This window comes from Garra rufa, chromosome 24, assembly GCF_049309525.1.
Source record: "Garra rufa chromosome 24, GarRuf1.0, whole genome shotgun sequence".
NCBI classification, from domain to species: domain Eukaryota; kingdom Metazoa; phylum Chordata; class Actinopteri; order Cypriniformes; family Cyprinidae; genus Garra; species Garra rufa.
Genome location: NC_133384.1, coordinates 33,377,948 through 33,390,441, shown reverse-complemented (window position 1 = coordinate 33,390,441; position 12,494 = coordinate 33,377,948). Strand labels below are relative to the sequence as shown.

Below are 12,494 nucleotides of genomic sequence, written 5' to 3'. Positions count from 1 at the left end.
CTGCTCAAAAAACATTTATTAGTTTTATGTTGAAAACAGCTGAGTAGAATTTTTTTCAGGTTTCTTTGATGAATAGAAAGTTCAGAAGGACAGCATTTATCTGAAATAGAAATGTTTTGTAACATTATAAATGTCTTTATCATCACTTTTGATCAATTGAAAGCATTCTTGCCAAATAAAGTATTAATTACTTAATATATATATATATATATAAACTGACTCTAAGCTTTTGAATTATATAATTTTTAATGTTACAAAAACTCTTTATTTCAGATAAAAGCTGATCTTTGATGTTTCTACTCATCAAAGAATCCTGAAAAGATGTACTCAACTGTTTTAAATATTGATAACAATAATAATAAAAAATGTTTCTTGAGCAGCAAATCAGCATATTAAAATGATTTCTGAAGGTTTATGTGACACTGAAGACTGGAATAATGATGTTGAAATTTTAGCTTTGATCACAGGAATAAATTTAAATAAATACATTTTATTTATTTTAAATATATATATATATATATATATATATATATATATATATATATATATATATATATTTTTTTTATTTTTTTTTTATTTTGTAATATTTATTTTAAAATATTTAAAAATATATTTAAATAGAAAACAGTTATTTAAAAAAAAATAGTACAAATAGTACAATTTTTGGCAATATTACTGCTTTTGCTGTACTTTGAGTCAAATAAATGCAGGCTTGGTGGGCAGAAAAGAAAAGAAAAAAATTCTTTTAAAATGCATTAAAAAAACTTTTGACTGATAGTGTATTTTAATTCTTCTTTGTCAGCTTTTGAACAAACTTCTAACCCTATAATAAATATTAATACTATTTATATTAATAATACATTTTGATGTGTGACTCATTGTTTGTGGCATAGACATGAATGATTGAAAATATGAAATGATGAAATAAAAAACCCTGAGACTTGTGAATTTTACTCTTTTGATCACCAATAACAACATTCATTTTTAAGACAACCAACTATTTCCTTAATAGACCATTTACCTGCAAAATGACATTATTAAATGTCTGTTATTCATAATAAGGTGCTCATGATTATTTAATTTACCATTTGACTTCATGTATTTTATTAAATGTTTTGTCACTCATTCAGACTATATGGGCAATTAATATTGTGGATTTTTTTGTATGATTAAGTCAGCTTTTTTTAATACACCATTATATTATTCTTTATTATTAATTAGATTTGTAATATATTTTAGTTTTAATCATTTTAATAATTTATGTGCTTTTGTCATTTAAAAAAAATATTTCTATTTAGTTTTAAATTACTTTATTATAGTACTTCATTATCAGATAATCTTATTTCAGTTAGCTGCATAGGCAATATTTCTATTTTTAACTTAAATTTAAGTTTCTTAACTCAACTTTAAGTGAACTTTTTTTTTTTTTACTTTATTTACCTGCAGATCTATTTCAAGGAATGAAAATGTTTAGTTTTATTAGCAATAACAACACAGGTTAAAGCACGTATAACATTACATCCGTATGATCTCTTTATAATCTCCTTTTGTTTCCTAGAACCAGGGCCCGGGCCCCTCCCCTCGCTCCTCCCCCAGCCACACCCTCAACACATCCATCCAATCAGTGTCCGGCAATACCACACCCATCCCCATGCCCGTCCAATCAACATCCGGCAATACCACGCCCAGTCAGACACCTCAGGACTCGCTCATGGGCCTGGGAGGAGAGGTGCAGCAGGCCTTCGCTCAGGGTAAAGACATGTTTCACGCGGGTTTTTATTACATTTTCATATATTCATCTGGCCTGACAAAACAAACAAAAGTGATTCTGCAGATTGACACTACAGGAATATCCTAGGTTAAAAACAACAGAGACTATAACAGAACATATGTGACTTAAAGCTCTTAGATTAAATATTTTAGATGAATGTTTTTTTTCTCAATAATACAGTAAAAACAGTAAAATATTATTAAAATTAAAATAACTGTTTTCTATTTGAATACATTTAAAAATGTAATTTATTTCTACGGTGCAAAGCTTAATTTTCAGCATCATTACTCCAGTCTTCAGTGTCACAAGATCTTCAGAAATCATTCTAAGATTTATTTTTTACAATTATCTATGTTGGCAGCATTTGTGCTACTGACATTTTTTGGAACCTGTGTTATTTTTTTATTTTTAGGTTTCTTTCATTATTTAAAAGTTAAAAGAAACAGCATTTATTAAAAATATAAATATTTTCCAACAATATAAGTCTTTGCTATTACTTTTTATCAATACAACACATCCTTGCTGAATAAAAGTAATAATTTCTTTCAAAAAAAGAAAGAATAAAAATTGACTGAAATAGAAAATATTTCTATTTTAAATAAATGCTGTTCTTTTTTAAATTTTCATTCATAAAAGAATCCTGAAAAAAGTATCACAGCACTTGAATGAAAACTTAAACAGCACTTATGAAAGAAGCCTCTTATTCTCACCAAAGCTGCATTTATTTGTTTAAAAATGCAGTAAAAAGGGTAAAATTGAGAAATAATATTACAATTTAAAATAACTGTTTTCTATTTGAATATATTTAAAAATGTAATTTATTTCTGTGATGTAAAGCTGAATTTAAGGCATCATTACTCCAGTCTTTAGTTTCACATGATCCTTCAGAAATCATTCTAATATGCTGATTTGCTGCTCAGAAATATTTCTTATTATTATCAATGTCGAAAACACATATTATTAAATATTAAATAATGTAATTTCTTTTATCAAAGGCTCCAGAAGGAACTTACGAAATGATCTCCTGGTAGCTGCGGACTCCATAACCAACACAATGTCTTCATTGGTGAAAGAACTTAACTCAGGTAATATTGCATTTCATGCACTTATTTAATTATAATTATAGAACAAGTCATGCATTGATGTTTAAAACTTTGCCTTTAATGATTTTAATGTTTAGAGCCAGGGAGTGAAACAGACAGCATCCCTGACCTTACGTTTTCAACATCAGACGTTCTCCACGCCAGGAGTGCTTCAAGATCAGGGTAAAAAAACTAGACTAAATCACCTGCATGTGTTGTTCAGATCTCCTAGGCTTGTGTTTACAGTGTTTCTGGTCTCATAGGGCGGCAGGTAAGCTGGAGCCAGGGGATTTCTATGGACATGATCTGGAAAAGCAGCTGAACAGAGAGCTGAAGATGGAGGAACGACTCAGACACACGCAGGAACAGGACAAGAATGTCCTGGTGAGACACTTGAATATGCAACGACCTTATAAAGCATTTCAATCCAAATACAATAGTGCAGCAGGAAGATCAGCTTCTGTCCAAATCATGCAGAGCTTTGCATGTGAGACGTTGGAATACGCAAACTATCTACCGTGGCAAATGACAACCAGCTGTTTTACTCTTATTCATAATCTTTGTTGTTCTTAATTTAATAAGATCAAAGAATACTAAACAATGTCACTTTTCCAGCAGCACAACCAATTTCAACATTGATAATAACAAATGTTTCTTGAGCAGCAAATCAGCATATTAGAATGACTTCTGAAGGATCATGTGACACTGAAGACTGGAGTAATAATGCGAAAAATTCAGCTTTGCATCACAGAAATAAATTACTTTTTAAAGTATATCGCAATAGAAAGCAGTTCTTTTAAATTGTAATAATATTTAACAAAATTTACTGCTTTTACTGTATTTTTGATCAAAGAAATGCAGCCTTGGTGAGGTTTTAAATGGACTTTTAAATGGTAGTGTAATTTAAGGCATTATTTTTTTGTCTTAAATTAAATAATACATGCATTTAACAATTGGTTTACACTACCAGTCAAAAGTTTTTGAACAGTAACATGTTTAATGTTTTTTTAAAGAAGTCTCATCTGCTCACCAAGCTTGTGTTTATTAGATCCAAAGCACAGCAAAAACAGAATAAAATTTTGAAAATTTTTACTTTTTTAAAATAACTGCTTTCTATTTAAATATATTTTAAAATGTAATTTGTTTCTGTGATTTTAAAGCGGAATTTTTAGCATCATTACTCCGGTCACATGATCCTTCAGAAATCATTCTAATATTATAATTTGCTGCTCAAATTATTATTTTTTTATTATTATGTTGAAAACGGCCGAGTAGAATATTTTTCAGTTTTTCAGAAGAACAGCATTTATCTAAAATAGAAATAGCATAACATTATAAATGTCTTTATCATCATAATTTCTATGATAAAAAAAACTGACTCTAAGCTTTGGAATAGTATAGTGCATAATGTTGCACCTCAAAAACTGCTCTTCTTACTTAGATTTTTTTGTCGTTTCCAGCCAAAATATCTAAAAATTCTTAAATCAAGAAGATTTTCTAGATGAGTAAAAATTTTCTTGTTTTCAGAAAAAAACAAGTCAAAGTTTTAGAACAAGCAACATAATCTGCCCATGGGGTAAATTAAAAAAAAAAACTTATTTCAAACAGTAAAACAAATACTGTTTTAAGATTTTTTTTTTTTTTTTGGCTAAGTAAGAAAAGCATTTTTTGTAGTGTAGCTTTTTTATTTCAGATAACTGATGATCTGTGGATCTTTCTATTCATCAAAGAGTCCTGAAAAAATTTTTTAAATATTGATAATAATAATACATAGATCAGCATATTAGAATGATTTCTAAAGAATCATGTGACACTAAAGACTGGAGATGCTGAAAATTCAGCTTTGATCCCAAAAGTAAATTCGATTTTAAAATATATTCAAATAGAAAGCAGTTATTTTAAATAGTAAAAATATTTAGCAATATTACTGCTTTTGCTGTACTTTGGATCAAATAAATGCAGGCTTGGTGGGCAAAAGAGACTTCTTAAAAAAAAAAAACTTAAAACAAACTTTTGACTGGTACATATGTAATAATATATCTCCTATGTTTCTATATTCACATCCATATTGTTTTCTACCCCAAAGCCATTTTTAAACGGCAAACTTTGGATGAATGTTCTGGGAAATATGCCAACGGTGTGTCACGAGTGCACTGCATCGTATATCAAATTTTATTTCTTTTTAATTGCTATAGAAATTAGATGAAATAGAAATGAAATATCCATTAAACCAAATGGGTATTTCATCGTAATGAATATATCCCCAGGCTGCTTCCAGGCACCTGTTTTTGTGTGCTGATTCGATGTTCATTTTAACCGTGCATCTGTACAAATATTGTCACGGGTGCTGCATGCAACGTGCCACAACTATTACCGCATTTATGCATATCAGGCCATTTTTGAATGGCACACTTTGAGCAATTTAGTCAACTCCTCAATTCTGTTTTTTCTAGGTGACCTTACAAGAATAGCTGCGTTTATTAAGCAATGGTAAGTATTTGTCTAAAGCATAGTGACAGGTGCAATACAACAGTGTTTGATAGTTCAAATGAAGGTTTCCTCTTTGTCTCATCACAGGGAGACTCTGAGCGACTCTGAAGCACTGTGCAACCAGACCTGAGCTGGGACATACGACACTTCTGAAAAGCATCAACAATACTGTGGTACACAACCCAATCTATAAATATAGAAATATATTTTTAGAATCTACAAGACGTTTTAAGACAATACTGTGAAACGACAAATAATGGAACTGTCTACAACACCGCCAGTGCCATAAATCCAGTGATTATGAGATTATTTCATTTTCTTGGTGTTAATGTTAATGTGTTCGCTTTGGTTTATTTCCGTGTGTATCTGTTCGAAAACTTGTACTGTATTTAAATATCTGTTGGGTAAAGTGGGGGTGATCTTTAATGAAGCTGCTATCTTTACAGACAACATCTTTTATTGTACATTTAAGAGCGGAATAGCCTGTCCTAATGCTCTTTAAAGCATATAAATATTAGTATGTTGTAGCTTCAGTTTCTCTTTGAGAACAGAAGGATTTAAGATTTTGTCATAGTGTTTGATACACAAATACACTGCCTTAGCTTATCAGACTCAGTTTATTTTAATAGATGGATAGGTACAGTCAAGCCTGAAATTATTCATACCTCTGGCAAATTCTGACTTAAAGGAACACTCCACTTTTTCTGGAAGTAGGCTCATTCTCCAACTCCCCCCGAGTTAATAAGTTGAGTTTTACCGTTTTGAAATCCATTCAGCCGTTCTCCTGTTCTGGCGATATCACTTTTAGCATAGCTTAGCATAGATCATTGAATCCTATTAGACCAATAGCATCGTGTTCAAAAATGACCAACGAGTTTTGATATTTGTCCTATTTAAAACTTGACTCTTCTGTAGTTATATCGTGTACTAAGACCAGCAGAAAATGTAAAGCTGTGATTTTCTAGGCCGATAAGATTAGGAACTACACTCCCATTCCGGCGTAATAGTCAAGGAAGTTTGCTGCCATAATATGGCTGAAGCAGGCGGAGTAATATCACACAGCGCCTGAAATTAGTTCCCAGCTGGGTTAGCGTTTGCACATGTGCTGCGTGATATTATTGTGCATGCTTCGGCCATATTACGGCATCAAACTTCCTTGACTATTACGCCGGAATGGAAGTGTAGTTCCTAATCTTATCGGCCTAGAAAATCACAGCGTTACATTTTCTGCCGGTCTAAGTACACGATATAACTACAGAAGAGTCAAGTTTTAAATAGGACAAATATCGAAACTTGTTGGTCATTTTTGAACACGATGCTATTGGTCTAATAGGATTCAATGATCTATGCTAAGCTATGCTAAAAGTGATATCGAACGGCTAAATGGATTTCAAAACGGTAAAACTCAACTTATTAACTCGGGGGGGAGTTGGAGAATGAGCCTATTTCCAAATAAAGTGGAGTGTTCCTTTAAAGTTACTTTTATTCAACCAGCAAGTTGTTTTTTGACCGGAAATGACACAGGCTTCTCCCAAAAGATAATAAGACGATGTACAAGAGGCATCATTGTGGAATTTTTTTATTTTTTATTTATTCAGCTTTTATTTACATTTGAACAAAAAGTGGCATGTCCAAAATTATTCATACTCAATAATTAATAGAAAAGCCTTTATTGGCTATTACAGCAATCAAACACTTCCTATAATTGCTGACCAGCTTTTTGCATGTCTCCACTGGTATTTTTGCCCATTCATCTTTAGCGATGAGCTCCAACTCTTTCAGGATCACCCTGATCTTTAGCTCCCTCCACAGATTCTCAATTGGATTTAAGTCAGGACTCTGGCTGGGCCACTACAAAACGTTAAAGATTTTGTCTGCTAACCATTGCTTCACCACTTTTGCTGTGTGTTTTGGGTCGTTGTCGTGCTGAAATGTCCACTGGTGCCCAAGGCCAAGTTTCTCTGCAGACTGCCTGATGTTGTTGTTGAGAATTTTGATGTATTGCTCATTTTTCATGGTGCCGTTTACTGTGATTAGGTTCCTTGGTCCACCAGCTAAAAAAACAAACAAACAAAAAAAAAAACATTAGGTTCCCACCACCATGTTTGACAGTGGGGATGGTGTTCTTAGGGTTGAAGGCTTCTCCTTTTTTACGCCAAATGAAGGCTACATCAATTGTGGCCAAACAATTCAATTTTTGTTTCATCTGACCATAAAACAGAAGACCAGAAGTCTTCTTCTTTGTCCAGATGAGCATTTGCAAAGGCCAAGCGGCTTTTGTGTCCCTTCTCTGGAGAAGTGGTGTCCTCCTTGGTCTGCGTCCGTGGAGCTCAGCGGTCTGTTGGACTGTCTGCCTTGAGATGTTGCCACCAGCAGAGCCCAGATTCATCAGGATGGCCTTGGTGGTGATCCTTGGATTCTTTTTTACCTCTCTCACTATCCTCCTGGCCAGCACAGGTGTCACTTTTGGCTTCGTTCTCTGAGATTTTTCACAGTGCGTAACGTCTTGTATTTTTTAAATAATACTTTGCACTGTAGCCACAGGAACTTTTAGATATGGTCTTATAGCCCTTTCCTGACTTGTGAGCAGCCACAATGCACAGCCGCAGGTCCTCAGTGAGCTCCTTTGTCTTGGCCATGACTGTCCACAAACCAACAGTTTCTGTTTTTCACCTGTTGAGTTGATTAAAACAGCTGTTCCCAGTGAATCAGGGTAATTAGGATGCTTTAGAACAGCTTGGACTATTTGGAATGGTATAGAACTTTGGATTTTCCCATAGACTGTGACAGTTTGCAAAGGGTATGAATAATTTTGGACATGCCACTTTTTGTTCAAATGTAAATAAAAGCTGAGAAATATTTTTTTCCACAATGATGCCTCTTGTACATCGTCTTATTATCTTTTGGGAGAAGCCTGTGTCATTTCCGGTCAAAAAAAAACCTGGTTGAATAAAAGTAAATTTAAGTCAGAATTTGCCAGGGGTGTGAATAATTTCGGGCTTGACTGTATGTGTACTTTGTTTATTCGTTTTTAAAGACGTGCATTTTAATTAATAAGACCAGGGCAGAAACAGGTGAATCTTATTTCATTCTTATTTAAAAATTTTTAAGGTTCATTTAATTTTATTTGTAACAAATTCCCCAAAATAAAAATGCAATATGTTTTGCATAAACAAAATAAAGCCTCTTTTTAGGACCATCACAATTTTTGACGTGACAAATAAGCACAGCTTGTAATAATATCAAACATAAAATATATACACTACCAGTAATACTTTTATTTAGCAAGGATGCTTTAAATTGATCAGAAGTGATGATAAAGACATTTATAATGTTACAAAAGATTTCTATTTCAGATAAATGCTGTTCTTCTGAACTTTCAATTCATTAAAGAAACCTGAAAAAAATATTATGTTTTTAAGCAGCAAATCAGAATATTAGAATGATTTCTGAAGGATCGTGTGACTGGAGTAATGATGCTAAAAAGTCAGCTTTGAAATCACAGGAATAAATTACATTTTTAAATATATTCAAATAGAAAAATTTTATTTTAAATAGTAAAAATATTTCACAATTTTACTGTTTTTACTGTACTTTAAATCAAATAAATGCGGGCTTGGTGAGCAGAAGCGACTTCTTTAAAAATCATAAAAAATCTTACTGTTCAAAGGTAGTGTATATTACAAAATATATAAAAACACATGCATTTTAATTAATAAGACCAGGGCAGAAACAGGTGAATCTCTTTGGCACCAGGTCTTTTAAGGTTTATTTAACTTTATTTTTAACAAAAACCCCAAAATAGAAAATAAAGCCTATTTTTAGGGCCATTACAATTTCTGACATTAAAATGAAGCACAGCTTGTAATAATATAAAATATATACACTAAAAAGATTTCTATTTCCGATAAATGCTGTTCTTCTGAACGTTCTATTCATCAAAGAAACCTGAAAAATTCTACTCATCTGTTTTTAACATAATAATAATAATAGTAATTGTTTTTTGAGCAGCAAAACAATATTAGAATGATTTCTGAAGGATATGGAGTAATGATGCTAAAAAATCAGTTTTGAAATCACAGGAATAAATTACATTTTTAAATATGTTCAAATAGAAAACTGTTACTTTAAATAGTAAAACTATTTCACAATTTTACTGTACTTTGGATCAAATAAATGCAGGCTTCATTCTGTTCAAAAACTTTTGACTGGTAGTGTATATAGCAAAATATATTGCATTTTTATAGTTTCTTTTAGCAAATGTCTTTGGATTTAAAGTCTATTGCATGTTTTTGGACAGGTTTTATGAGATTCACCCAAAACTTTGTACCTCTGCATTCAGTGAAACATATTATGTGACTCCAAAGGGCACACCACAGTACATTTACCATGCTCTGTTATTCAACTTGCAGCATTTTAAATGTGTTAAGTAACAAGGAAATAGACATTTTCAAGGCAAATCTATGTAACAGCATCTGACACTACTGAATGTGCTGTTATGTTGTTCAAGGACTGACAAGATGCCTTTTAAAAAAGCATATTTTGGTGTAAGATATGTTGATCTAGAACAGAATTTTCATGCTTGGATTGATTTTGTCGGTGAATATGAATTCCTTGTAAAGAGCGTCTCTAGCAGACGGGGTTAAGGAAGACTGGTTTGGCTTTGACCGTCTCCAAAATCTTTCATTGATGTGTTTTTTCTTTGATATGCTACTGTCACACTGCAGCGCTCACATTGTTCTCACTGTTTACTCAGACACACAATTATATACCAGAAGAAAAAAAGAAAAAAAAAAAAGAAAAAAAAAAGCAGCATCCGCACCCTGCTGCCAGCCATTGCACTTTTCAGTGTTTTTGCATGGTACTAAAATAAAAAATATTATGTTGTACAAGTATCATCAAGTGTTTAATGTTCAGTGTTATTTTATTAAATCTGGGCTATTTGTCTCTCTATTATCCATATCTTCAGAGTTTGTTCCATTTTGGTTAAAAATGATCCTTCATTTCAACCAATTTTGCACACAATGCTATTTTAACGTTGTGAATTGTAATATGTTGATGCAATATATATATATATATATATATATATATATATATATATATATATATATATAATATATATATATATACATACAGCTTTATTTATTAATAATCAAATTAATTATTAATTAATTATTTTAATATAAAAAATTAAAAATATTTTAAACATTATTTTAAATCTTAAAAAAAAAAAAAAAAAAAAAAAAAAATATATATATATATATATGCATTGGTTTTAGTTTAATATTAGTTAAAATTTTAGCAATTTTTTCCCTATGTCTTCATTTTATTAATTATTTCAGTTTTAGTTGTAATTAATTTAGTACTTTCAATTAAACTATAAATTGTTCCTTCATTTTAAATCATTTTGCACACAATGCTATTCTATTTTTTATGGACTTAATTTGGGACATTCTCACAGCTTTAATTATTAATAATCTAATTACTATCATTATTTATTAATTATTTAATGAATGAATAGTCATTTTTTTCTTCATTTTATTTATTTATTTTGCTAATATCTATATTTTAATTAAATATCTTTTTTTATCTTTTTAGTTTTAGTTTTTTCAGTACTTTCAGTTAAACTAAAAGAAAATAGAGTTTGTTCCATGTTTGTTAAAATTGATCCTTCATTTTAAATAATTTTGCACGCAATGCTATTCTAACTTTGTGAATTGCAATATGTTGATGCAATATACACAATGGCCACTAGATGTCCTTTTTGAATAATTTGAGATATTTTTTCCCCTAAGACAATAAAAAAAATCACATTAGGATTTAAAATTATAAAATTAACTAACGTTAATTAATCAGATTTGATGAATTACATTAGACGTAAAACATAATCATATTTTTCGTAATATAATTTAATAATTTGGGACATTCTCACAGCTTTAATTATTAATAATCTAATTATTATAATTAATAAATGAATTGTTTTGGTAACATTATGTTTATTTTATTTTTTTATAATTTTTGTTTTAGTTTTAATATTAGTTAAAGTTTTTGTGTTTTTTCCCCCTTAATTTTTTATGTCTATATGTTTTTATTCATTATTTAAGTTTTAGTTTTGGTTATTTCAGTACTTTAAGTTAAACTAAAAGAAAATGAGAAAAGTTGCATTGGAAACTGTCTGAAAAATATATATATATTTTTTTGTTTGTATATTTACAATTATAAAATTATCTTTAAATTAAATTAATCAAATTGAATTAATGACATTTAAAATAAAACATAACATTTTTCCTGAATTGATTCAATACTTTGGAATGCTCTCACTGCTTTAATTATTAATAATCTAATTATTATCATTAATTAATTAATTATTTTGGTAACATTATTTTTAACTTATTATTTTTTTTATATACTTTTTTTGTTTCAGTTTTAATATTAGTTAGTGATTTTGTGTTTCCCCCCCTTAATTTAGTTTTTTTTATGTCTATATATTTTTATTCAATATTTCAGTTTTAGTTTTGATTATTTCAGTACTTTCAGTTAAACTAAAAGAAAATGAGAAATGTTTCATTGGAATCTGTCTGAAAAATATATTTTTTGTATATTTAAAATGAATTATCTTAAAATTAAATTATTCAAATTTAATTAATGACATTTAAAATAACACATAATAATAGTTTTTTTCTAAATTGATTTAATAATTTGGGATGTTCTTACAGCTTTAATTATCAATAAGCCCTAATATAATTATTATAATTAATTAATGAATTATTTTGGTAACATTATTTTTTAGCGTTTTTTTTTTTTTTTTTTTTTTCAGTTTTAATATTAGTCTGAAAATGTGTTTTTTCCCATTAATATCATTATTATTTTTAATATCTTTATACAGTTTTTATTCAATATTTCAGTTTCAGTTTTATTCCAGTACTTTTTTGTATATTTAAAATTATAAAATTAACTTAAACATAAATTAATCACATTTAATGAAGAACATTTAAAATAAAACAATAATATTTTTCCTAAATTGACTGATTTGGTATGTTCTCACAGCTTTAATTATTAATAATGTAATTAGTATCATTAATTAATGAATTATTTTAGTATCATTATTTTTTACTGTTATAATTTCTGGTTTCATGTAAATAATAGTTCAG

General features: G+C 29.6%; 1 protein-coding gene across 1 annotated transcript in view; it reads left to right on the top strand.

Moving 5' to 3' along the window:
- Positions 1-10,299, top strand: part of dtna (dystrobrevin, alpha) — a 37,332-nt gene extending 27,033 nt beyond the window's left edge. The window contains exons 16-21 of the mRNA XM_073830611.1: positions 1,559-1,751; positions 2,767-2,856; positions 2,952-3,036; positions 3,117-3,237; positions 5,307-5,343; positions 5,431-10,299. Coding sequence (XP_073686712.1) covers positions 1,559-1,751; positions 2,767-2,856; positions 2,952-3,036; positions 3,117-3,237; positions 5,307-5,324 — 507 coding nt within the window. The 3' untranslated portion in view covers positions 5,325-5,343; positions 5,431-10,299. The remainder of the gene's footprint in view (positions 1-1,558; positions 1,752-2,766; positions 2,857-2,951; positions 3,037-3,116; positions 3,238-5,306; positions 5,344-5,430) is intronic.
- The last annotated feature ends 2,195 nt before the right edge of the window (positions 10,300-12,494 follow it).